This window comes from Micromys minutus, assembly GCF_963924665.1.
Source record: "Micromys minutus genome assembly, chromosome: 31".
NCBI classification, from domain to species: domain Eukaryota; kingdom Metazoa; phylum Chordata; class Mammalia; order Rodentia; family Muridae; genus Micromys; species Micromys minutus.
Genome location: NC_137966.1, coordinates 17,452,526 through 17,478,079, shown reverse-complemented (window position 1 = coordinate 17,478,079; position 25,554 = coordinate 17,452,526). Strand labels below are relative to the sequence as shown.

Below are 25,554 nucleotides of genomic sequence, written 5' to 3'. Positions count from 1 at the left end.
GTTCGTGGTTGCTTAGGTATTTTACATTCTACTTTTGGAAAGAGATTTTAAAGCCACCTCAAGATTGTATAGTACCTTGTGGTTTTTCAGTGTTTCCTATGTGCTGTCCCATTGAAGTCAGAAGCAGTCTTGTGCATGGCAAGCGAAAGTACATAGTCTCAGCCATGAGCAGGTGTTCCTAATGGCAGGTGTGGGTACAGGATAAGGACGAGTGAGGGAGGTTATGGCATGTGGATAAGGATGTGTGAGAGAGGAGATTGTGGGGGGGGGGCAGGCAGACAGACACACACACATTGGATCATTGAAGACCCAGGGGAGCTGTTTTCTTGGCAGTTTTGGTCTCGGTTTTATGACTTAGCCTTTGTGCTACCCCCATAGAAAGTTCTGTAAGCCAAAGGGAAGGAAGCAAAAGGAGATGATGGCCAGGTCTAACTAATCAACTAAGTCCTTAGGATTTGATTGGCAGCTTTGAGCAGTTTTTATCTTGTCAGTATTGTGAATGATGTTTTTCTGAGATGGTAGTCCATCATTATTGATAGCCAGCTCATTCTTGTTTTCTTCTACTTTTGTTTCAGAGAGAGAGACACACACAGACAGAGAGACACTGACTGACTGACTGACTGACTGACTGAGTATATATGTAACCTTGGCTAACTTAGAACTTGATGTATTGACCAGGCTTGCCTCGGACTCAGTGATCTACCTGTCTGCCTCCTGAATGCTGCTGAGATTAAAGACAGGAGCCAGGCTTAATTAAGATTTTGGGTCTTGGATGGGTAAGGTGGCCTAGCAGACCTTGTAAAACCCTGTCTAAACAATAACAACAAACCACACATTAAAAAAAAAATCCACTTTTCTTTATATAGTTGGTTACATACTTGTGACATTATAGATGTTTAGGTTATTGGAGTAGATAAAAACTTTGAAACTATAAGAATGGTAGAGATCCAGGATTCTTCCTCCTGTGTTTTACCATGTTCTTTTTCATGCTGATGTTCTGGTGTGGTCTGATGAGCTTCACTTCTCGGACTGGGAATCTTCTCTATTTAGTGATCCATTCTGCAGCTAGTTGACAGCACTCTTGTGATTTCTGTGGGTTTGTGTGTTTTACCATGGTCTTGAGAGTACTTGTCCCCCTGTGTAGTACTCTTACCACTATATAGTACCTCCTGAAAAATAACTAATAGGTACTTTGTTCTTGGTTGGTATATGTGTATATGATTGCAAATGAGCTCAGAAGCAGGTGGGCTGGGCAGTAGTTCACATAGTCTCATTGCTGTTCTGGAAGAGTCTACTCCTTATAGAAGCTGGATTTTGTTTGTTTGTTGGTGTTTAGTGATTGTACTGACACCTTGGTGTTTGAACTTTGGAGCTAAGTATATTCAGGTAAATCTCACTTTTTGCATAAGCTCTCCAAAGCTCAGGTACCAAATAATTACTAGTGAAGCAGCATCTCTGGCTGCCAGAACTGAACCAGAGTTCAGATAGTGTAGGTATAATGGTACCTTTGTTGTATCTGGAGCTAACATGTGATTGCTGAAGCAGTAAACTGTTTGAGCAACACACAGCCTTTGGTGTCCTGATTACACCTAAGTTTTCCTTTAAAACTTAGAAGTGTTTCTCTCTGTCAGTTCAGTAATGAGATGCCGTTTTGTACTGTGAGAGCCATCTTACTATCCTCTCAGTTCCTTCACTCTGCTTCCCACCTTTCTGCACTTCTCTGGGTCTCCTCTTTATATGTCAAATGCTAAAGTTCTTAGCTTCTCTGAATCTTACAATAATAAGCAAGCATCTCTAGTCATGTTTGTCCATGATCAGTATTGTCACAGTTCAGTATTTGATAATCCTGTTGAGTTGCTTGCATATGTTTTAAAATGACAGTCACTCTTGAGTGTGCTTTATATATATTTCAGGTGATAACATTTAGAGTTTTGGGTCTACCTTTACCAATTCCAGCCCTCTTGTTCAGGAGGGCACGCACAGACCCTGTCTGCCTCCCTGTGGCTCCCTCTTCAGAGCTCATCCCCTGTGCTGTCATTTCACTGTCACAGTAAAGCTGAGAACCTCTCTCAAGAACTTGTTCTTGGGACTGGAGAGATGGATTAGTGGTTAAAAAGCATTTGCTGCTCTTCCAGGGTACCTAGATTTTGTTTCTGGCATCCATTTGGGGCAGTTTACACTTGTCTGTAACCTCAGCTTCCATGGGTACACATGAACAGAACAAAGGAATTTTAATCAATGTGCCTTTCTCTAGTGTCCATTTGTCAATTTCATCAGTGAGTGAACTGTCAATTATGGAGGATGGCATCTCTGTGTAGAGGATTTAGGCCACTTGTAGTTCATCTGATGAGATATATTCTCCTGGACTACAGTGTGAATTAAATTGTGTTGATAAAGGAAAATTATATTTTTTCCTCATGTCTCCCATTTATCTCCTCTCCCTTTCTTCCTCCATTGCTACTGTGGGACAGGCTTAATCCTAACGAGGCTGTTCTGCCCTGAAAGGATTTGTAGGAATTAGGCAAAAACAATCCACTTACACTTTATTGTCTCTTTTAGGTAGTCTTATGCTCCATCATATTTTTTGTAAATCGCTCTGGACAAGAATACAGAGAGTGTATCGCTTGGATGCTTGATATTTGGTGTGCAGATAGCAGGATATACCTACCCTATGTGATCTTTTGTAATGGCCATTGGCCACATTAAGAGTATCTCTGATATGAGGCCCTTCCAGGCCCCACTCCCACCAGATTTGGAATCCCAAATGATTCCCCCCTGTAAATAACCTGTATCTCCCAGCAATAAAACTATCATGTAAGTTAAGTACTGATTGGGACTAAAAAAAGATAAGACTTAGAATCAGGAAGAACCATGAAGGTTCCATTCTGATCTTCTGAGAGTGTTCCTGGTTTACACATGAAAATTAAAGTTGGAGGCAAGAGGTTCATTCCTCTGACGAGGCTATCAAAGCAGGATTAGAAACAATTTTCTACCCCCACCCCACACCCCAGCCCAGGGTTTTGCTTATGAGTTAAGGATGTAGAGATGGTGTCTCCAAAGACCATTGTCTGCTGAGGCATAATACTGATCTTAGAGTTCTGGCTTCAGTGCCCAGACCTAGAGTTCTACAGCCCCATCCCAGAGCCTTAAAGAAGCCCTACCAAGAGAAAGCATGAGAGGAGCTTGAAACAATTTTGCAAGGAAGGTTTACTGTTGACAGTGAGTGCTCAGATCTAGGGCTGTGATTTCCCTGGGGCCACCACAGTGAGACTGTTACCTGCCCGTCAGTCCACCTAGTTTTGCTTCTCAAGTGTTCTCCGGTTGGTAAATGTGTTGCCTATGTCATTCTCATTACTGAGATATGTCCCTTAACCTTCCATTCATCAAGTAGAGGTGCTGGAACGATTCCAAGGACAAATGAGTGATAGCTGCTGAGTGAATACAGCCAAGCTTTTTTATGAAAACTGCTCTTCTGCCTTTTTTCCAGCAGTGGTGAGTTGCCAGGAGAGAAATGCTTTGGCTTTACAAATGATCTAACCATAGTCTAGTCTAGTAATGGTTCATCTTTTCTTTAAAAAGAATGGATATTTCTGGTCCTTAACTAATTTACTTTTTTGTTTTATATCCGTTAGATCATATTTTTATATACCTTATATAAATCTGTGGTTTTATATGTAGTCTACTACCTAGAGAAAGATTCCAAGTACCTGCTTAATTTCCTGTGACTTCACACTGTAGGTGCTCTAAGTGAACAGTTGCTGGCTGTAGCCTGCATATGGGCAGGAAGCACGCTGGGGTTGTTGTTGTCCATGAGCGTTTTTGTTATTGTTTAAGTTTGGTTCACATTTCCATTCATGTGCATTATACTAGTATGTTCTGGTCATACTGCTTATGATATTTTATTTTTTCTGGAGACAGTCTTTGGTATTCCTGAGTCTCAGATTTCTCTTGTCTCAGCTTCCCAGATACTTACTGTCAGTGGAGTGCCATACCAGTTGCTTCTTAATACATTTTAAGTTTGGAATGAACAAAGTTTTTTTTTAATAATTTATCTTTATTTCATGTGCATTGGTGTTTTGCCCGCATGTATATCTATGTGAGAGTATCAGATTCCCTGGAACTCAAGTTGCAGACAGTTGAAGGCTGCCATATGGGTACTGGTCCTAAAGAGGAACAGGCAGTGCACCTAACCAATGAGCTACCTCTCTGGTTCCCTATGAACAAAGTTTTTAAGTTGAAAATATTTGTGATTTACTGGGGTAGCAGGAAAATAATTGTCTCTTCATAGTATCTGTATAGGTAGTGAACCTTGAGTGCTTGTCTTTATCCTAGTGTTTCATAGTTATGAGAACACGTCTCGTAGTCAGATGCAGTGATCCCAGCTGTCCTCTATCTGCCAGCTTGTGTGTAAAGCCACTCCCTGTATCAGACCTCCTCAAAACTGTTTTTATTTTATTATGTTTTTAGACAAACCTTGGAAAGAAACCATATTTAGTGTAATTTGACCCCAAAGCCTCAGAATACCAATAAGGGTAGAGGTAGCCAGCATTGTGTGGCAGCTCTGGTTTGGAATGCTTCATGAATGTGATTTTTTTTTTTTTTTTTTTTTTTTTTTTTTGGGTAGATATTCTTAATTTTATTTATGTATGTTAGTACACTGTTACTATCTTCAGACACACCAGAAGAGGGCATCAGATCCTGTTACAGTTGGTTGTGAGCCACCCTGTGGTTGCTGGGAATTAAGCTCAGGACCTTGGGAAGAGCAGTCAGTGAGCCATCTTTCCAGACCGATTTTTGTTTTGTTTTGTTTTTGTTAAATCCTCACACAGCCCTTAGAGGAGTTGTTTTTATCTTTATTGTATTCAATTTTTACTCAAGGAAGATCACACACACAGCAAGTGGCAGAGCCACCATTCAGACTAAGCTAATAACCAAAGCTATCTGGCTTGGTAAATGACATCTTACTTGGGAGTGTGTACTACTAAGATTTGTTGTGCCTTAAAATTAGGTACACTGCCATTATCTCAATGGCTATAGTTTGCCAGTGTCTCTGTCCGGTGGTACTCATTTCAGTCTGGTGTGCTTAGAAGATGTAGTTCTATGCACTTGGGAGGTGACAGGCCTCATGGTATAGGACAGTGTCTCTGGATTATGCATATGGGACGTACAGTGAAGTCTTGAGCTGAGCTCTAGTGTTCCTGTGCTTTCTAGGTAACCCTTTGCCTTTCTATGAAGTCATAGTTGCTGTAAGCCATACTTGCCTTTTCTGTTTGTTTTCTGGTCACACTTCCTCCAAGTGCTCTGTTATGTGGTTTTAAATGTATATAAAATTATGTGGAAAACTGAAGTCCATTTTAAAAAACCAACATGTGGTCTTACTGAAATTTTATCATGCTTGTTGTCATGGGGAGCACTCCATAGCCCTGCTGAGTCCTCCTGAGTGCCTGCATAACTTGTCTTCCTCTTCCTCCTGCTGACCACATGGCCTGTCTCATCAGATGTGTAGCCTTGGTCATATCTATGTGGCATTTCACTGGAGTTTGACCCCACTTGGAGTATTTATTCTGAGTGGTCATCTGGAAATTACAGTCAGTTCATTTGTTGTGGCATGGTTGGCTTCATGAGTGGTTATCTGTGCAGTAAAACTCTTACATAAGGCATGGGGTTGTTTTAGTTTGAGCTCATTTTCTCATAGGCAAGCAATATCCATTCTGAGGAGCTCTTAGGAATCCTATTGGACTTCCTTTGAACATCTAATAATGTATCTGTTCCCCAAACAAAACAAAAAACACCACCACACAAGACAGAACAGAGTCCTTTGTCCTGGCCCTACTGATGATTCAGGTTGTGCCTGTCCATTGTTTCAGCCCAGTGTAGTGTGGGAACTCATCTGGAAGTGGAGCTGCCACTAATGTGGAGAAATTGCCTCTCGCTGTGTTTCCATTCTACAGAGGAGCAGGAAGATAGATCTGTGTGTGGTATACCAACTACTACTGTAAAGCCTACCTTGAAGAGGGGCCTCTTTTGCAGTGGGCCACCTGTGTTCTTCGACTCACCGCCTTTTCAATACCAGTATCAGTGTGCCTGAAGTTTTTTAGTTTTTGGAGTTCTAATGTTTTATGGTTGAAATGTATGTTTATTATCTTTTTGATACAGATCTCAGAGGAAGGTGAGTGAATCCAAGAGGAACTAGTGTGCTCTCTTGGTTAGTGTAGTGGAGAGACTCCTTGTACTCAGAGCTTGTTTTCTTAATATTTCAGTAGCTGTTCTATCATTGTAAGTAGAAAATAATACTTGTTTCTCATTAAAGCAATCAAACTAAGGAGGCTTTTGCAACCAGAGGTACCCACTGAGGCTAATGGGTCAGTATTTTGGTGCCTGGATTTGTTGGGTTTTGGGGAGAGATGTCTAGGTTAAGAGACAATAGGGTCTTGCACCAAACCCCAAGGTTTGTTGACATAGGAGGTAAGGTAGAGAGCATTTGCTGTATATATGGCCAAAGACTGTCTTGTGTTGAGATCAAACACAAAACTGCCATCCTGTAAAAATGAAGGTGAACTGCCAGTTGATTACTGTCTGGTAATTGAGAACCTTGAAAGTTTATTCTTATTTGTTTGTGTGCATGTATATGTTTGTGCTGTTGTAGGTATGGCTTACAGATGCATGACTGTGCCCAGTTTTACATTGATGATATGGATCTGAACTCAGATCCTCGGTGCTTGTGCAGTCAGCACTGGATCAGTGGAGTCATCTTCTTAGGTCTGCTTCCAAAGCTTAGAAGGTAGGAAGGACAGCTGCTTCTCCCAGTGAGCCCCTGATGTTGTGCTATTGTGCTCTGGCTTCAGTGACTTACTTTCTTCAGGGCTAATTTAAGCTTTTGTTCCTGGAGGCTTTTTAAAGTGGTAATGTCTTGGAATGGTTATTTATTTAGTTTCCCCATAAACACTGAGCACCTTCAGTGTAAATGTTTGTGGGAGGCAAGATCTGGTTTTATGTCCAAGTGAGACTCAGCATAGATGAGCATATGTACTGTTGTGGCATTGTGGCAGGTAGCTCTGAGGTTGAATAGTGAGTGCTCTGTGCTTTCCATCATCTGTCAGCATAGAAGCATAACTTACCCTTCTTTCCATTGTGTTGGGTACTGTCAGTTGATTTTGTTGTATAGTCTAGGACCTGAGCAGCTTAGGGCTGGTAGCTGGATAATTTCCAGTTTGCCGCAAGTGCCCTTGTGTCAGTGAGCAAAGTTTGTATGGATGTTCTCCATGGCCTACTGGGTCTCCTACCTCTGCTGTGCAGGCTCAGGTCCTCACCTTCCTTGTTGTGCTCATTCCCGCTTTTAGTCTTAGTGTAGTAAAGAGAGGCATTACTAGATAAACAGATTCTTGAATGACTGACTGGCACACACAATCACAATGATTTTCATGGCAAGTGGATAGAGTCGTGAAACATTATTTAATAGTTACTACCTTACAAGAGGTTTTGTTGTTGTTGGGGGATTCTACTGTAATAGATTTTCTCAGATTGGACTTGAATTAGTACTTGAAGGGGCTCTGTTTGGAAGGACAAGAGTAAAGCACGCTTTACTGTGTGGGCTACTGGTAAATGAGAATATTAACATTCCATAAGTTTTATTTTGTTTACAAATAAATTCCATGGTCATTCAAAGTTACTTTTTGCTTTGGATTTTACTCAGTTTCAGTAGCAGATTTAAATGAAATCTGAGAAAACTTGAGTTGAGAATAAAAGTAGGTTTATTAGCTTATTAATAAGTATTTGTTAGGAAGTTAATACTAAATGGGTTTTATTAGTAATTGCATTTAAACATCTTAATTTTATTGTCTGATTTTTGGGCACTGGTGCTAAGCAGTATGTTATCCTAGACTTGGGGCCATAGATAATTGGATTTCATCAACAGAGAATAGATACAGAATTAAGAATGTAGAAATCTGTGCACTCTAAAAATGAATGGTTTTTCCCTAAATCTGCAACTGTGTCCATTGGTTTCTATCTGATCTGTCACTCCTTTTAAGACGGGACAAGATACAGTGAAATGAGCTATGGTAGAACTTGGAGGCTTATGTCTGTTTTGACCTTAAAACTTTTAACTACTACCTCTAAACTGAGAACAGGCTGGTGCTGGAAGTGAGCATGGTACCAGATACTCAAGTTCTGGTTCCTTAGTTAGGCTGCATATCTTTTTGTTATAGACTCTGGATAGGAATCTACCAACTTTCAAAATGTGTAATGAGTTCCTTTGAACTAGATGTCTGTAACATGCTGTCCATGACCTTAGACTTTGTCTATGATCCTTAGTGTTTGGAAATTGAAGCCACGCTGAAACTGTCAACTTGCCAAGTAGAAAAGATGAAATTTTCTGAAGAAGGCTGAGTGTGGTAGTATACACAAGTCTGAGATGGGAGGCTCATAAGTTCAAAGCCAGCCTAAGCAACACAGAAAGACTATATTTTAGTAGTAAGAAGGCTGGGCATTTTTGGCACATGCCTTTAATCCCAGCACTAAGGGGCAGGGAGCAGAGGCAGGTGAATCTCTGAGTTTAAGGCCAGCCTGATCTACAGAGTGAGCACTAGGAGAACCGGGGCTACACAACAAAACAAAACCAAAACCAAAAATTGGGCCAGAGAGCTGGCCCAGACATTAAAATCTAGTCCCACAACCAAAAATAAAGAGAAAAAGGCTGTTGGTGATGGGAGGAGTCTGGGTTGGGGGCGGGGTAGAGAGAGAGGAAGAAAGGAGTTTTCTAAAGAAACTTATCAGTGTTTTCAACCATTGTATTAGTCCTTGAAATCTGACCTCAGAGAAACAAAACTTATGGTGTATTAAATATTAGCTGAAAAAGTTCTCCATGGTCTTTATCTTGGAGCTTCTGCTGTGTAGGACTAGCTGGTGCAGGGCAAGGCTTTGGCCAAGCTGGAGGGGAGAAAGTGTTGCCTCTTCTGGGATGGTGGTTAGAACAGGGATGATTTAGCCTTCTGTATGTAGCATTAAGTTTTTGACTGAAACTTGGCTTTTCACAGTTCTAACAAACTCTTGACAAGGAGTCTTACACATTTATAACTGAGGGAGAGTTTCACATCATGGCATTAGTGGGTCAGACAAACACTTGTAATGTCTGTTTTTCAAGTGTGATTGTGTCATGGCAGGCAGCTGATTGTTCCTGTTTTGTTTTTTTTCAGATGGGGATGACTGGTAACACAAGTCCATTTGGACAACCCTTTAGTCAAACTGGAGGGCAGCCGATGGGAGCCACTGGAGTGAACCCCCAGTTAGCCAGCAAACAGAGCATGGTCAATAGTTTGCCTGCTTTTCCTACAGATATCAAGAATACTTCAGTCACCACTGTGCCAAATATGGTAAGTTGCCCTTTGTTTTCTGTTCTGAGGGTCTTGGTGGGTGCTTTGGCATATGGACTTTATGTGCTTGCAATGAGGATCTGTAAATGAGTGTGCCATTGGTGATAGAGTCATACATAACTCACCTCCTAAGAGCAGCTAAGTGAGCTTTTCATTTTCTGTTATGAGATAGCAACAAGAAGGGCAGGGAAGGCTGTTTTAGCTGCCACTCCCAGATTCCCTTTGTTGATGGAGAGAATTAGGCACATGAATTATTTTATCTTTCTAAATTTGTGAATACCAAGACTGGCTTACTTTGCTTGTTGTTAGTGGGTTGAAGCTTTCAGTAGAAGCTTGATTTGTGTTGTAGTCAAACAAAAGATTGTATTTTTGTATTACAAGAATTACTTTTTACTGATGAGATGGTATTAGGTCTCACTTGATAGATGATTAGATTACATACCTTCATTCTTAAAAGTTCCCAGCTATAGCAGAAATTGTCCATGGAATCTCTAACCTAACAAGCCAGTGGGAGCGTCCCCTTTTGCCCAGAAGGGCATCTGTTAATTTAGAACATTGGGGGCTACTGTCTCCAGTCTGAGTGATACATCTCAGCTGATGAAGCCATAGTATGTGGGTGGTAGCGATGCTGGTGGTAGCTGGATTACCCCGGCAGCCACTTCTCTTCTCCCTTATGTGTGTCAGTGACAGTGGCCCCTCCATACTTCCATGTACTTACAGTGTAATGACTTGGTTAGGCTTAGCAGAAGCTGGCCATGCTTGTTAGAAAGTTGTCTTTTAACAGTGAAAAACTTGTCGTTTTGAAACTGAGTATTCTCTATCTCCTTTCCCCAGTAAGATCTTCTATAACCTTAGTATGTGCCATAGAGAAGGGAATGAGTGTTTACAGCATGCAGTGTTCTGAGGCAAGTGTACAGTCAAAAAATGAGGACAGTGAGATGTCCTGGTAAGACAACCCACCCATCCCCCCCCCCTTTTTTTAAATTTATTTAATTAGTATTTATAAGGACACTGTAGCTTCAGACACACCAGAAGAGGGCATCAGATCTCATTACAGAAGGTTGTGAGCCACCATGTGGTTACTGGGAATTGAACTCAGGACCTCTGGAAGAGCAGTCAGTGCTCTAACCACCAAGCCATCTCTCTAGTGTGTGTCATTCCCCTACTTTTTTTTAAAAGCTGTGAAACTTGCCTATTTTCAGAACCACTGCTGATATTCTGTTCTGTGTTCTTAGGACAATCCCCTTAGCTCTCCTAGTCTGCTGCCTTCCTTTTTGGTTGCCAGAGTTGTGGGAACAATGTTAGTCTCTGGGATCTTAGACTCACGCATACATACTGCCTGGCCTTTGTCATGCTTTGTTTTCAGTTCTCCCTGCAAAGACAGTGGCATGAACTCAAGGGCCAGCTGTATTGCTTGTTACTGCTTGGTAGCAAGGCACACATTTAGACTTTTGTGTAAAAGACATTTTATTTTCCATGATGTTCTGTTTTATACATATGAACTCCAATTCCTGACAATGTTTCCCTCCCTTTCTGCTTTTAAATTTCTCTCTGGCTTCTTAGGTTCCCCTTTCCACTACTACTCCAGAATGATAAAATCCCTGAACTCTAGCTTCCTGTGCTAGCCTTGGCTGCTACTTTGGAGACCTAAACTTGCTAAGCGTAGTGTAGCCAAGGGTTGCACAGAGGGACTAGACAGAGGGCCTAGTCTTCTTTCAGGACTAGAGCAGGGCTCCTTGCAGCCTCAGCAATGACTAGTGTTCTACAATGCCACGTGGAACCTTGGTAGTATTTGGAAGTAACCCTGGCCCACTACCCATTGCCCCTCCTCCATCTTGGTCATTACAATCCCGTATCTTCAGGCAATGACAAAATAGGCTCTTTGGGGTACAGCTTTTCCTGTTGGGAACCCTGCTTTGAAGAACGGTCAGGAGGAACAGTAGCAGTGTATCTCATTCTGGAAGAACTCATTCAACACTGTTTCCCTTAACCCCCTCAAAACCATAGTAAACTAAGGAAGCCTTTTTGTCTACTAAAGCTATAGTGCTCACTCAGTCCAACTTTCTTATAAAAAGTCATGTGGACTTTAGAGAAAGCATCATAGATGCCTTTGGGAAGGAAACTGGGTTTTTTGCTGCTTGTACTGTCAATTCTGAAGGTACAGAGTGAGCCAGGCCATATCCAGGCCATGTGCCCATGAGGAATAGCCCTCAGTGGAACATTGGAGGTGGGACTGACAAAGGGGTCAGAGCATAGGCTGCAAGTGTTTTTATCCCTGCAGCGGCTTCTTGAGACATCACCAACAGGTCCCATTTGATGGCAAGGAAATTAAGGTTCTGAGGGAGTCTTGCTTGTTCATGGCTGTGTGGCTTCCTTTTTGCAAAGTTCTTTTAAATTATATACCCAAATGTTTTAGCTTGCACAGTTTGCTTGCAGTTTCTTGACTACATTTTGTGATCTTTCTTTAATATTCTCTGTTATACCTAGTGTATTAAAATGACAGATTTTTACATGGAAGCATTGCAATAAAAATAGATCTTTTACATTCAAAAAGGAAAATATGATGCCATGAGTTTAATGGCCTTCTCCCTTTTTGGGAGATGGGAAGAAATATACTTTGAAAGTTGTTTTAGTTTGTTTCTTATTTCTGCAATAAAGGATCAAAAGCAACTTGGGGAGAAAAGGCTTTATTTGGCTTGCATTTCCACATCACTGTCTGTTATTGAGAGAAGCCAAGATCATGAAAGAATGCTGCTTTCTGGCTTACTTGCTCTCTGGATTGTTCATCCACCTATAAGCATCACCTATAATGGGGCTGGATCCCTTTGCCAGTCTTGTAGAGGTATTTTCTCAATTGAGGTTCCCTCTTTTTCAGAATGACCCGAGCTTGTATAAAAGTTGATTAAAGAAAAAAAAATTAGCCAGCACAAGCGCTGATTTTTAGGAGTGAGTTGACTTTGCTACCAGACAGTTCAGATTAGGAACACTGATGCCATATTATGCAGGTTAAGTTCTTCATGAGGTAACTGAAGCCTCATAGTCAGGGGCCTCATAGTCTCTCGTCTTGCATGGCTTCAGCATTTCTCTCTGTGTTAAGAATGGGAAGACACTAACTCACTTATTTGATTCTTTTGTTTGTAATGTTTGCTGTGCAGGGCTTAGGTACAGGAGGAAAGCCTAGAGGGCAGTTGTAAGGGAAGGTTAGTTTGCTTCTTTGTGGAAAACAATTAGAAAACCACAATTGCCCGTGTACCATGCAGTAGTTCAGATGAACACAAAGACCTTCTTAGGTGGAAGCATCAGAAAAGGCCTCATCAAAGCAAGGAGATTGGAAGATGATGCCACAGAGACTCTAGAGCAGCGGTTCTCAGCCTTCCTGAGGCAGTGACCCTTTAACACAGTTCCTTATGCTGTGGTGACCCCAACCATAACATTATTTTTGTTGCTACTTCATAATTGTAGTTTTGCTACTGTTATGAATTATAATCTAAATTTATGTATTTTCTTATGTGAACCCTAAGAAAGAGTCATTAAATCATCCCAAAGGGGTCACAGTCCACAGGGTGATAGAAGGTTATTGGCTTTTGTAGAAATGGCAGAAAGCCAGTACTTTTGAATGGTGACTCTTAGGAAGGACCAAGTAGAAATGTACAAAGTTGGGGGCCAAGCAAAAATTATCTTGCAGTTGGGGTGGAGAAATGGCTCAGCAGTTAAGAGTATTTGCTCCTCTTCCTCAGTACTGGGTTTTAATTCCTATCACCCTTATGGTGCTTTACAACCATCTGTAACTCCTGTTCCAGGGGATTTCATGCCCTCTTCCTGGCCTCCATGAGCACAAGGCATGCACATTAGTGACAGACACACATGCAGGCAAAAACTCCCATATAAATAACAAATACATATTTTTTAAAAAAAGCTAGAGTGAGGGTAGGTATCTTGAGTGGAAGGAGAGCTATTAGTTTACAGGAAAATAGGCTGCAGTTTTTGGTTTTCTTTTTAAGTTATTCAAAGGTTTTGTTTTCTGCTACTCTGTAGTGGTGCTTGTGGCCTGGTCACAGTGGGTTAGGAGAGAAAACAAGGTTGTCACTTAGGTAGATTATCTATTAAGAAGTTGTCCTGGTAGAGAATCCTTTACAAAGCCAGAAGAGGAGCAGGCTTGTGGGAGGGAAAAAATTTGTAGTGCAAGTGACTGACCAAGAAAGGATGGCAAGTAAGTGGGTGGTGTGAATGAATATCTGTAACTTGCATGCTTGGAAACCTTGGGATCACCTCTCTGTGACTCCCAGTTCTTTGGTGTGGGAGCTTTGAAGTGTTAGAAGCTAGAGACCCTAGTAGAAATGTGGTAGGGTCCATTCTTTTGAGGATATATTCAAGAGGAAATAGGCATGTTCTTAAATGTTCAGATATTTCTCATTGTAACTCTGTTTCTGGTCTTTTTATTTATAATATCTATATAGAATTTTGAGGTTTGTTAGTAATGTCTTACCATTTTATGATTCCCAGAGGCACTTCCCATATATTTCTTTGCAGAAGGATAACTACTAAAATCTGGTTGCATATTAGATTTGGTCACACAATAAATTTAATTACAGTGTGTATACTGCTTTGCATGTTTGTAAACTAATAAGACTAAAATAATTATTAAATATTTATTGTATAATGTTCTAGGACATTTTATGCGGGTCTAAATATTTTAATTATAATTCATTTATAAAGGAAGAGAAATGCCTTGTCAGAGATGAAGAGTGTGTTGTCAGTCTGTACTTTGGTTTTAAGGTATGTAGGGACCTTCCCTGAGGAGAAATGTGTGCACAGGAACAGTGAACACACTGTTCATTTTCAAGAAAAGCACTTGATTCCTGGTGACATTTTGCCCTAAGCTTTGGGTTGGGTTTGCAGTTATTTTCATAGAACAGTCTTTGAAGTAGAACTTGTCTTAGGCAGAGAATTTTTTTTTTTAATTTATTGTATTTATATGAGTATACTGTAGCTGTCTTCAGAAGAGGGCATCAGATCCTATTACAGATGGTTGTGAGCCACCATGTAGTTGCTGGGAATTAAACTCAGAACCTCTGGAAGAAAAGTCAGTGTTCTTAATCACTGAGCCATCTCTTCAGCCCTGGCAGAGAATGTTTAAGAAATAAAGAAGCTTCATCTCCACGGCCAGCAGGACTCTGTGGGGTTGCTTTCTAATAGGAAGTTTTTATATGTATTTTTTTCAAATACGAAAATTTAAAAACAACACTAGAGATTTTAGCATTCTTAAGGATGTGAGGTAGGAGATTCATCTGGTGTGCTACTTGCTTAGCTTACTTAAAATTGCTCATGAGAATGAGGTTATACTTTGTTTTGATTGTGTGTTAAAATTTTGAGGTAGAGGTTTGGACAGGACCCAGACAACTGCTGATAGACAGCTATCTCTAAATGGAAGGAAATTGTGGAAAAATTTCAGACAGAGGCGAGTTGTAGCTCTGTCTTCTGCATCCTGCCAAAATAGCCCAGTTGATACAGTGATGCTGGCAGCATATCAGTAGTAAGCCATGGATGCTGGACTTTCTTGCCGTATGTCCTGGGCTTCAGGAAGTATCTTTGCATCTCAGTGTGCATGCTGACAATGGGGTGTTCTTGAGCTTTATCTCATCTACCAGATTCAGAATCTTTCAGGAAAAGATGCTAGGAATTTGTTTCTGTGGTCACTCATTGTGTTTCCTGCTTAGTTTCCCAGCTTATGGTACCTAAGTCCCTTTGATGTAATTCACATACTTCTCAAATAGATGGCTGAGTAGTCCTTTCTTTTATCTTAGAATCTGCAGTTGCATGTGTCCTTTTAGTATAAAAGCCAATCTAAATAACGTGTATGACAGCTGTTGTTCACTACAATGTTGGCCACCTGTGCCCTGTGGAATGGACTGGCCTTACTTCCCTCAGCTTTTATTTGCTATGTTTTGTTTTCTTTCTCTTGGGTCTGGCTGACATTTTGGGCATTGGGAAGGGCCCACCTTAGTAGTCTAGAGCTGCAAACAGCATGGTGCAGTTGTTTATTTAGCACTTTCACTGCGTCTGGTTTAAGTGATCTGGACATGATTTGCATAATCATGCTTAGCCTGCAGCCTGTGGGCGACGTCCCAGGACAGGCTTGACTGTCATCTAACAAGTTTTTAAATGACAAAATCATGTCAGAAGGTCAGGCATGTTTTCTTAAGAGTCAGTGGGAGGTGTGTGTAAGTATGTTCCCATCTCACCACCTCATAGTCACTTGAGTGCCTGTCCCTTCTTCTAGCCAATAGCTGTGGTGGGTTTGTGTTGGCAGATCATACCATGTAGCCCAGGCTAACCCTGAATTCCTGCTTCAGGCTTCTAAGCATTGGGATCACAGGCACATGCCATGGTGCTGGGCCTTGGCAGCAGTGTCTGTTTAATGAGCACTTGCTGTTTTATGCCTCAGCTTTGCATTCTCAGCAGTTTCAGGGTCCTGAAAGGAATCAGCGAGCAATGCCAATGTTTGAGACATAAAATTCTTTGATGACCTTGCCTATTCTTGAACATTTAATAGAAAATAACTTGCTTTTCTATGAGGGATGCCAAGATAAGCTTGGTGTTTTGGTTTGGGTTTTTGTTTTTTTGTTTTATATCTTTATACCTGCAGTGTATAAGAGCATCTTCAATGATTTTTTCTTGTTGATATTTTGATCTTATAATTGTCAGTGCTGAAAATGCTGATTTGTGTAAATATACTACAAAATAGGAAATGTGTGTATGGGGACATTTTGGAAATTCTGTCCTATTCCCAATTAATTTGATAATTTTTTTTTAAATCGAAACTTGTCAGGGACTTTGTTTTAAAAATCAAACATTCTGATACACTGAAGCTGAAGAGATATCTCAGGTTAAGAGCACCGATTGCTCTTTCATAGGACCCTGGGTTCAGTTCTTCAATGGTGGCTTATAACCACCTGTAACTCAGCTCCCTTTTAAGTACCAGGCTGGCAAGTGGTGCACATATCCAGGCAAAGCAACCAGGCACATAAGACAAAATGCATTCTGATACAGTATTACTGAGGAAGGGTTGGAGTGAAATATTCAAAATCTTTGTTTTCTATAGTTAAGTTTGTGTGTGCAGTTTTGAGCCTGAGGTGTTCCAGGCAATGTTTGTTGGTGTCACGTTGGCATGTGCAGTACAGAGTGCACATCTTGTGTTCCAGTGTGAGGTCACATGAGCCAGTGAGCACTTTCAGACAAGCCCCAGGACCATCGCCCTATCACCTTTTAGTTAACTTTTTGGTTATTGAAAATTCAGAAACATTTCTTGCTTTCAGATTTCTTAGCACCCGTACTATGGTTTCTACGGGGTTGCCATCACAGGATAATGTAGAGTACATAGGAAAGAGAAATTGGGGTAATTACTCAGAACCTAAGCAACCCAGGTGGCATTAGCACATGTCTTCAATCCCAGCACTAGGGAGGCAGACAGGCAGATCTATGTGAGTTTGAGGCCAGCCTGGTCTACAGAATGAGTTCCAGGACAACCAGGGCTGTTATACAGTGAAACCCAGCCTCAAAACCAAAATAAAACAAAAAATTGAAGCAAACCTAATAATTCTAATAAAAATTATATTATAAAATTTTAAAGACCTAAGGAATGCCAGGATATGAGATATTTTGCCTGTAAAGGCAGTTCGGTGGATTTGGTGGGTATAACTGATGAGCTACTAAATTATGGTAATCAACAGCACATGTGTTTTAGTTTTGTTTTCTGTTGTTTTGATTAAGTACTATGACAAAAGCAACTTTAAAAAGTGTTGATAGCCCAGCAGTAGTGTTGCAAGCCTTTAATCCCAGCATTTGGGAAGCAGAGGAGTTACATCAAAAAGTGGTATGTGTGCATATATGCAAGTAATCAATTTCTACACTGTTACTAAATTCTCAAGAGTTAAAATGTTAAGAAGACGTAAGCCTATAAAGGGGCATATTAGAAGATAAGATGAATATTTTGTAATGCACAAGTGTAAAAGCTTTAGTCAAAAAAACTTAAAGCAATAATTTTAACCCATCACCAACATAGATAGACCTCTCTTGCTTCTCCTCAGAGACACTTGCACAGGCATTTTTATTTTTTAAAGTTTCAAAGGACTTACAGGTTTAGGTTGATGTTTTAGCTAGTTCTCCAAAATTAATCAGCACAATAAGATTAAAACATGGAAGAAGAATAAACCTCATAATGAATTATCATGATAGAGAGCACAGTGCAATAAAAAGAGAGTGTGAGACTACACTTCATAGAAATTGACACTCTGAGCCAGGTGGATGGACCTCTGAGTTTGAGGACAGCTAGGACTATCCAGAGAAATCAAAGTGGGTGAAATGTTTACATAAGCTCACCATTCCAGGTGAGATCACAGAGACAGGTGCCTGCAAAATAAGGAGCAGAGAGCAAAGAATGTATGCATACATGATTGTGTCCGCTCACTTCCCCACTCTCACACTCCTCACTTAGGGAATAGTATGCCCACAGTGGGCACTTCTTCCCACTTGAATTAATGTAATAAACATAAAATTTGATGTAGATTTCCTCACTGAGATTCTCTTTCAGGTTGGATCTGAACTGTATCAAATCAACAAGACTAACCACCGCTATAAGGCTGAGATGGTGCATGCTAGTAATCCTAGCACTCATGGGACAGAGGCAGACATGTCTGTGAGTTAGAGGCCAACTTGGTGTACATAGTTAGTTCCAGGCCAGCCAGGGTTACATAGACAAACCCTGTCTCAAACAAAACAAAACCAAGAAAAAAAAAACACACACACACACACACAGTCAAACCTGAGGATCTGCTACAACATGTGAGAACATGTTTGTTTTTAGTGAAGCCCACCTGTGTATGAATGGCTGGGTCAATGAGCTTTGTGTGTTTCTCAGTAGCTTACTCTGCTTACATTACTTAGACACATACCACTTTCACTCAAACCTTCCTAACTCCTCTGCTTAGTGTCCTCTTTTATATTTTTATTAATCAACTCCAACTTGTGTTCTCATATATTCCCACTGGAGTTAGGGTTGACCTTCCACATCCTAAGAAAACCTTCTCTACCTGATGCCATCAATAGTGCATGTGAAGTATGAACTTTAGAATGTTGGCTGGCTTGATCTCTTGCAGGCAGCCATTGCTTCTGAGTTGATTGGTACAGCAGTCCTGTCAAGTCCAGTTCCTCCCATCTTCATGATAGTCCCGAACCTTGTGATGACATAATATAGAAGTCCTGTGTGCGACTGGTCACTCCACTCACAGTCTCTGCACTTGAATAGTTGTGAGGTTCTGTGTTAAGTGCTGTCATTTAAAAAGTGATTTGTAGGCATAGATCAGGTCCAGAAGAGGCTGTCAACTTACTTCCTCTATCATGGTCCTATTGGTCTGAGTCAGAATCTTTACATAGAACTCTTGCTTGCATTTTATTGGCTGTTTTCATCCCCCACAGAGCTTGGGTTACAGGTGTGCCCTGAGTTTGTTATCTGGGTGCTAGGGTTCAGCTCTGCTCCTCAGAGCAAGCTCTTAACTACCGAGCAGCTTCTCAGTTCTTCATCATTTTCTTTTTTCATTTTTTATGTGTATGTTCACGTATATGAATGCATGAATAGGGTGTGTATGTGCATGTGAGCATTGAGACCAGAGGCTAGTGACTGTTACCTCATTAATCACTCTATACCTTGTATGTGTGTGTGTGTGTGTGTGTGTGTGTGTGTGTGTGTGTGTGTGTGTGTGTATTGAGCCCAGAGCTCACTAATTCAGGTAGGTTAGCTAGCTGGCTAGCTTTGAGAAGCTTTCATCTACCTTCCAATGCCTGCTTGGCTTTTTACGTATGGATTCTGAGAATCCAAACTCCATGCCTGACACTTTACTCATTGAGATCTTTTCCCAGCTCTAATTCTTTACAGTTTCTAATGATTCTTCTAATTTCTTCTTCCCTTCTTCTCTCCCTCCTTTCTTTCCTTCCTTCCTCCCTCCCTTCCTTTCTTTTTTTGTAATTTCTCCAAAAAGGAATGATATGGTTATAAGTAATGGATAGTTCTGTAAAACATTGATACAATATATTAATTTGATAAATAAGATAAAACTATAAACCCTGAAAGACCCTCCTGCCATGATAGAATTATTATATGATTTTGTCAAGGATTTTCTTAGAAAAGATACAGACTCAAGAGTTAATAAAGGAAAACTGGATGGCCTTATAGTATTGTGCTAAATACTAGATTCTAAGTATACCATTAGCAGCTTTTGTTAAAACTTACACATCAGCTGGGCGGTGGTGGTAGGTGTCTTTAATCCCAGCACTGGGAAGGCAAAGCAGGTACATCTCTGAGTTTGAGGTCAGTCTGGTCTACAGAGCTAGGTCAAGGACAGCCAGGACTACACAGAGAAACCGTTTCTGTTTTGAAAGATCCAAAAAAAAAAAAAAATTGCAACTCTACTTTGATATTGTTTGCTGCCTTAAGTAATAATAATTTTATGGTTTGTTGTTGTTTTTACCCCCAAGACAGGTTGTCCTGGCTAAACTCACAGAGGCCCTCCTTTTTCTGTCTCCAGAGAGCCAGAATCAAAGGTGTGCAGTACCACTGCCTAGATTTTATGAAGTATTCTAACTTTTTGTCTCTTAGGAATTTAGGTAAAGCTGACTAGGACATTCTAATACTCCATAGTGATTTGACTGGGGTTATTTGAGGTCATATATTTGATGGCTGCATACTATATCAGTACAGATCTGCTACAGTATTTAGTCCATCTTTGATAGGCATTTACATTTTTCTAATTTTTCATTGATCAATGTGATGCTTAACTTTGGTTACTTCCTTAGCAGTGAATTAAGTGGGTTTATAGAACGAAAGGAATACATATACTGGGCTGTTTGTGTAACTTAGTCATAAAACACATATTAGTGTTCATGAGACCCTGGGTTTAGCACCCAGTGCCACTAAGAAAAAAGAAAAGGAAGAGAGGGAGGGAAAAATGAAATGGAGTTGGTGATGGTGGCACCTTCATATAATCTCAGCATTCCAGAGGCAGACTCTGGACTACAAAGCAGACATTGTCTCAAACCCTACTCCCCACAACCAGGACTGCACATGTTTCCTTTGATAATGTTATTTTCCAAGTCTTTTCCAAGTTTGTCTTTTTAAATATCACACTCAGCTGTATTTTTACCAGAACACTTGAGAGTACTTTCCTTATATACCCTCAACAACCACGGTGGTTATTTTCTTTACTGTCCATACTGATATGTAAAAACATGTTTTATTCTGATTTATATGATGACCAGTGATGTTTTAGAAACAGATTTATTGAGCCAGGCATGGTGACATAATGCTAGCACCTGAGAAGTGGTGAGCAGAAGGACTGCCCCAGACTAGGCTACATGAGACCCTGCTTCAAAACAACAACAAAATAACTAAACAAGAGCCCAGCTTTTACTAAGATGTCATTCATATAACATTTTTTCTTGTAAAATGCTCAGCTCAGTGGCTTTGTGTAACCACAGTCTTAATCAATTTTGTATATTTTCATCATCCCAAAAGGAAACCTTGTACCATTAGCAGCTACCCTTCCAATTCTCCAGAATCCTAAGCTTTAGCCAGTCTCAGATCTATGTTCCATTCCTGTGCATTCCTGGACATTTAACAGAAATGGAATCATACAGTATATATATGCCCCCCTCCCTAACCCCTCCCCCATGTTCCTGGCTTCCTTTGTGGAGTTAAGGTTTTTTTTTTTTTTTAATTTTTATTATAGTATCATTTCTTTTCACTCACTCACTCACTCACTCACTCACTCACTCACTCACTCACTCACTCACTCACTCACTCACTCACTCAGTATCAGCTCCCCTTCTCCTGTCAGTACCCCCTCACACAGCTCCTCTCCATTTCCCTGCCCTTTCTCCTCCAAGAAGGGGAACCCCCCATATCACCTCACCCTAGCACATCAAGTCGCATGTGTCATTTCTTAATGGTTAGAAAAATATTCTAATTTGAGTAGAACACATCAAGTGTCCACCCTTGATGGACACTTGGGTGGTTTGTGTTTCTGGTTGTTATAAGTAATACTGCTATGAGCTTTTTTCTTAATAAACACATTTTTGTGTGAACATGCCCTTTTAATTATCTTGGATATGTGCCCAAGTGCATATCCAAGAGTGCAGAGTGATGTCCTGGCATATGATGAGGAACTGCCAAACAATTTTCCCAGCAACTTAGGTTCTTTCCAGTGATGTGTGTCCAGTTCTTCCATGTCCTCCTCCACTGGTCTACTGCTGTTGTTTAGCATCTACCTCTTGTTGGTTCTTTCTCCCTACCCCTGTTTTTTTGAAATAGGGTCTCTACATAGCTCTGACTGTTCTGGAGCTCACTATGTAGGCAAGGCTGGCCTCAAACTCATAGAGATCTGCCTACCTACCTCCTGAGTGCTGGAATTAAAGATGTGTACCACCATGCCTGGTTTGATGGCATTTCTGTAGTAGTGATGCTTAATTTCTGTGTTTGTCTCATATACATGTGTGTGTGTGTGTGTGTGTGTGTGTACATACATACACACACACACACACACACACGCATATATATAATCAGATCCTTTGCACATTTTAAAGATTGCCTTTTATTAATGGATTTCAAGAGTTTATGTGTGTGGGTTTTTTTTTCTCTAGTGTTTTTGGTACCAGCTGGGTATTCATAAGACATAGGTAATTTACATAAGACATAGATAATTTACAACTAATTTTTCCCCATTCTTTTCTGATTCCACTGGAATTTTCTGTGTAGACCAGGCTGGCCTCAAACTCACAGAGATCTGCTTGTCTCTGCTTCCTGAGTGATGGGATAAAGACATGTATCACCACTCCCAGTTCTCTTTTATTTTTTTAAATAAAAAGTTATAAATCTGTATGAGTGTTTTACCTGCATGTATATATGTATGTCTCATGTGTGCTTGGATCTTCTGGAATTGGAATTATAGACAGTTATAAGCAATTTTGTGGGTACGAGGACTCAAATCTCTGTCTTCTGAAAGAGCAGTCAGTGCTATTAACTGTTGAGCCATTTCTCTAGCTCTCCCCTCTTTTCTATTTTTAACTGTTTTTCAAAAATTTTATAAGCTATTGCAAATATTGTATAAATGGTGTGGGTTACTTTTGAGAAGCAACACTTAGTTTGTGCCATTCTTTAAAAACTTTTGCGTGTGTGCACAAGCTCACAGTGTGGTTACATGCAGGAGTGTTTGAACTATTTGATGAAGCATGTGTGTGGAGGTCAGAAGACAACTTTTAGGAGTTGGTTCTCTCTTTCCACCGTGAGCTTTTGTCATTTTTGTGCTTTACAGGGAGGTCTTGTCTGATTTCTTGATGACTTCCCAGGTCGTAAGAACAGGATGTTTAAGTTGAAAAAGACTCTGAAGAATACTTCTGACAGATGCTAGGGGGCCACCTGAAGCCCTCTGTTGCTTGTTAAATGCAAATCTAGGAGAAGCAATTAGATTTGTCTGTCCCTTGGTTTCTGGAAACTATAAAAATTGCACCAGCTAGTGCTGGGGAGATGGCTCAGTTAGTAAGTGCCTACACGAGTATTTGAGTTTATATCTAAAGGACCTACATTTTTTTTAAATCCCTGTTTAGCCCAGTGCTGCTGGGGCAGACAGGAGGATCCCTGGAGCTCACTAACCAGGTAGTCTACCTGAAACCACAGCTTCAGGTTTGGCAAAAAAAAAAAAAAAAAAAATCTCTCATTAAATAAGGCACAAAACATCCTTTGTCAATCTTCCATACACACACATGAACATTTACACACTAAATATTTTTATAATTTTTCTCACACAATTGTGCATATGTAGTTACGTTGTGTGTATGGGGCTCAGGTCAGCTTGCATGTTGGTCCTTTCCTCCTGCCATATGGGTACTTGGGGATCTAACTGTCATTAGCCTTGGCAGCAAGTACTTTGCCAGCCCTAATATTTCTTATATAAAAATAAAATAGGAAAGACAAATCAGTGTTAGTGACTCAAATTGGGACTATCAGAAACCCTTGGTGTATGGGTGATATAGTGTGTATTATAAGTAGGCATTATAGTTTTTCTTATTAGTAAACCTATATGCATGTGTGAAGAGTATTGGTGATTTGTAAAGAGCAAGACCCCACAGACCTCTTTGTCCATTTGCCTTGTAGTCAAGAGTTATAATCACCACGCTTGTTCCGACAGATGAGAGCAATCCAACTCAGTTTTTGTAGTTTTAGTAGATTGCCAAATATCTCTTATGGGTAGAAATTTAAATGAAAGACAAAACACTTCTTTCTTGAGAAAACTTTAAAAACCTTATTGGTTTTGTGTTCTGTAAGTCTGTCATGCCTTTCTAAAAGTGGTGACCACAGAGAAATGCAGCTGCATATGTTGTCCTGAGTGTGTGTGTATTACAGTGAAATGTAAGGAACAACCTTTACAAAAGTGGCTCTTTTCTCAAAGTTGAGCTGCACTTCTTCAAGGCCATCTTTGTTAAGTTGAACCACACAAAGCTGCCAACATTTAGCTCTTTGGGACTTAAATAAGCAGCTTTGGGTCCACTGACATACTTCCCACTAATGGGAGCTTATAACCTGGTGAATTCAGTTTGTGTTGCTGTAGTCCTGAGCAGGTGTTGATTCTTGTGGTTGTTATTTGGAAAATAATTTTATTCAAATGAACATGAGTCAGCTTTGCATCTAAGTTAGGTTGATTTTTATTAGGATCTTCTTAAGGTGGTGGAGGGTTTTTTTGTTTTTTTTTTTTTTGTTTGTTTTTTTGGTTTTGTTTTTTTCCTTTTTTGGTGGATTCAAGGATACTATACTAATTCTTTTGGTCATATTGTTCAGGAGCTTTCCTAATAATTAGAGTGAATCAAAACTGTAAAAACTTAATAAGATATTTTTGTTACTTTGTTTTGTTTTAGTCCCAGTTGCAAACATCAGTGGGAATTGTACCCACACAAGGAATTGCAACAGGCCCCACAGCAGACCCTGAAAAACGCAAACTGATACAGCAGCAGCTGGTTCTACTGCTTCATGCCCACAAATGTCAGAGACGAGAGCAAGCGAATGGAGAGGTTCGGGCCTGTTCTCTCCCACACTGTCGAACCATGAAAAATGTTTTGAATCACATGACACATTGTCAGGCTGGGAAAGCCTGCCAAGGTAAGTGCCCTTTTCAGAACTAGTGGCTGTTGTTAGGGTGGACTTTGCCTTCATTATTTTTCAGCAGCTTTGGTGGTTAGAATCCTGCACTGCCTAGATGCTGGCCTCCTTTTGGTGTGATCTAGAATTTGTTGTTCCCATAGTCCCCACATGTGGCACTCAGCTGTCCCTGAAAAGCTTACCTGCTGAGAAGGCAGGTGATTTGGTGTTCTGATACTCGGAACTGCTCTGCATGAGGATGTTAACCTACCTGGTTTTGTTCTTTTTCTCCTTCCTTTCATGAAGGACTTCTCTGTTACTTCTTGAGGACTCCTGTTAATGTCTATATTGTGATGGTTTGGGGCAGTAATACACACACGCAGACACACACCTTTCCCCACACCCCCAGCATCTGTCTTGTACTTGTTTCATAGATTTAGACTATCAGTTGTCCCACTGCCTTGTTCCTCTGCCCTCTGTCTTGAGGCTGCTCTGATGGCATCCAAGTCATCATCCCTAGGGAGGGAGAAAACTAGGCACATGCATCGGGTGCTCTCCTTTGAAAAGTTTTTATTTATTTTTACCATATGCCTCAGTTTCACTGAAGGAAGTATTTCCTGTTAACAGCCATGCTTTCTTGTACTCTTTATTCTCTTCTCTTCTTTCTTGTGTTCATAAACTGGGTGAAACATCTCCCTGCTCTCCCCTCTGTCCCATGGTGCCTTTGTGAATCCCTGGAATAACCCTGATCATAATGGAAACACAGAATGGGAAAAGGTTAGACTTTAGAATGTGAAGATGGGAGATATTCAGGGTCAGTTACTCTCTCAAGTACTTTACAAAGTAACCCAAGTTCCTTTTAGAATCTCCACAGACTTCTCATTGGCTTCTCTATCTGTATTTCTTCATTGGTCGTTCTTAGCTAGTGTCATCCTTAGATATATTTTGTTTTTATTTTTAATGGTGACATTGTAGAACTCTGTTCTGCCTTTCATTGTAGATTCT

At 40.4% G+C, this 25,554-nt stretch overlaps 1 protein-coding gene across 2 annotated transcripts in view; it reads left to right on the top strand.

Moving 5' to 3' along the window:
* The window catches only part of CREBBP (CREB binding lysine acetyltransferase), a 111,199-nt gene that overhangs the window by 39,260 nt on the left and 46,385 nt on the right, over positions 1-25,554 (top strand). For both annotated transcript variants that reach the window (XM_080942543.1, XM_080942542.1), the window contains exons 3-4: positions 9,195-9,371; positions 24,330-24,570. In XM_080942543.1, the coding sequence (XP_080798669.1) occupies positions 9,195-9,371; positions 24,330-24,570 (418 nt within the window). The remainder of the gene's footprint in view (positions 1-9,194; positions 9,372-24,329; positions 24,571-25,554) is intronic.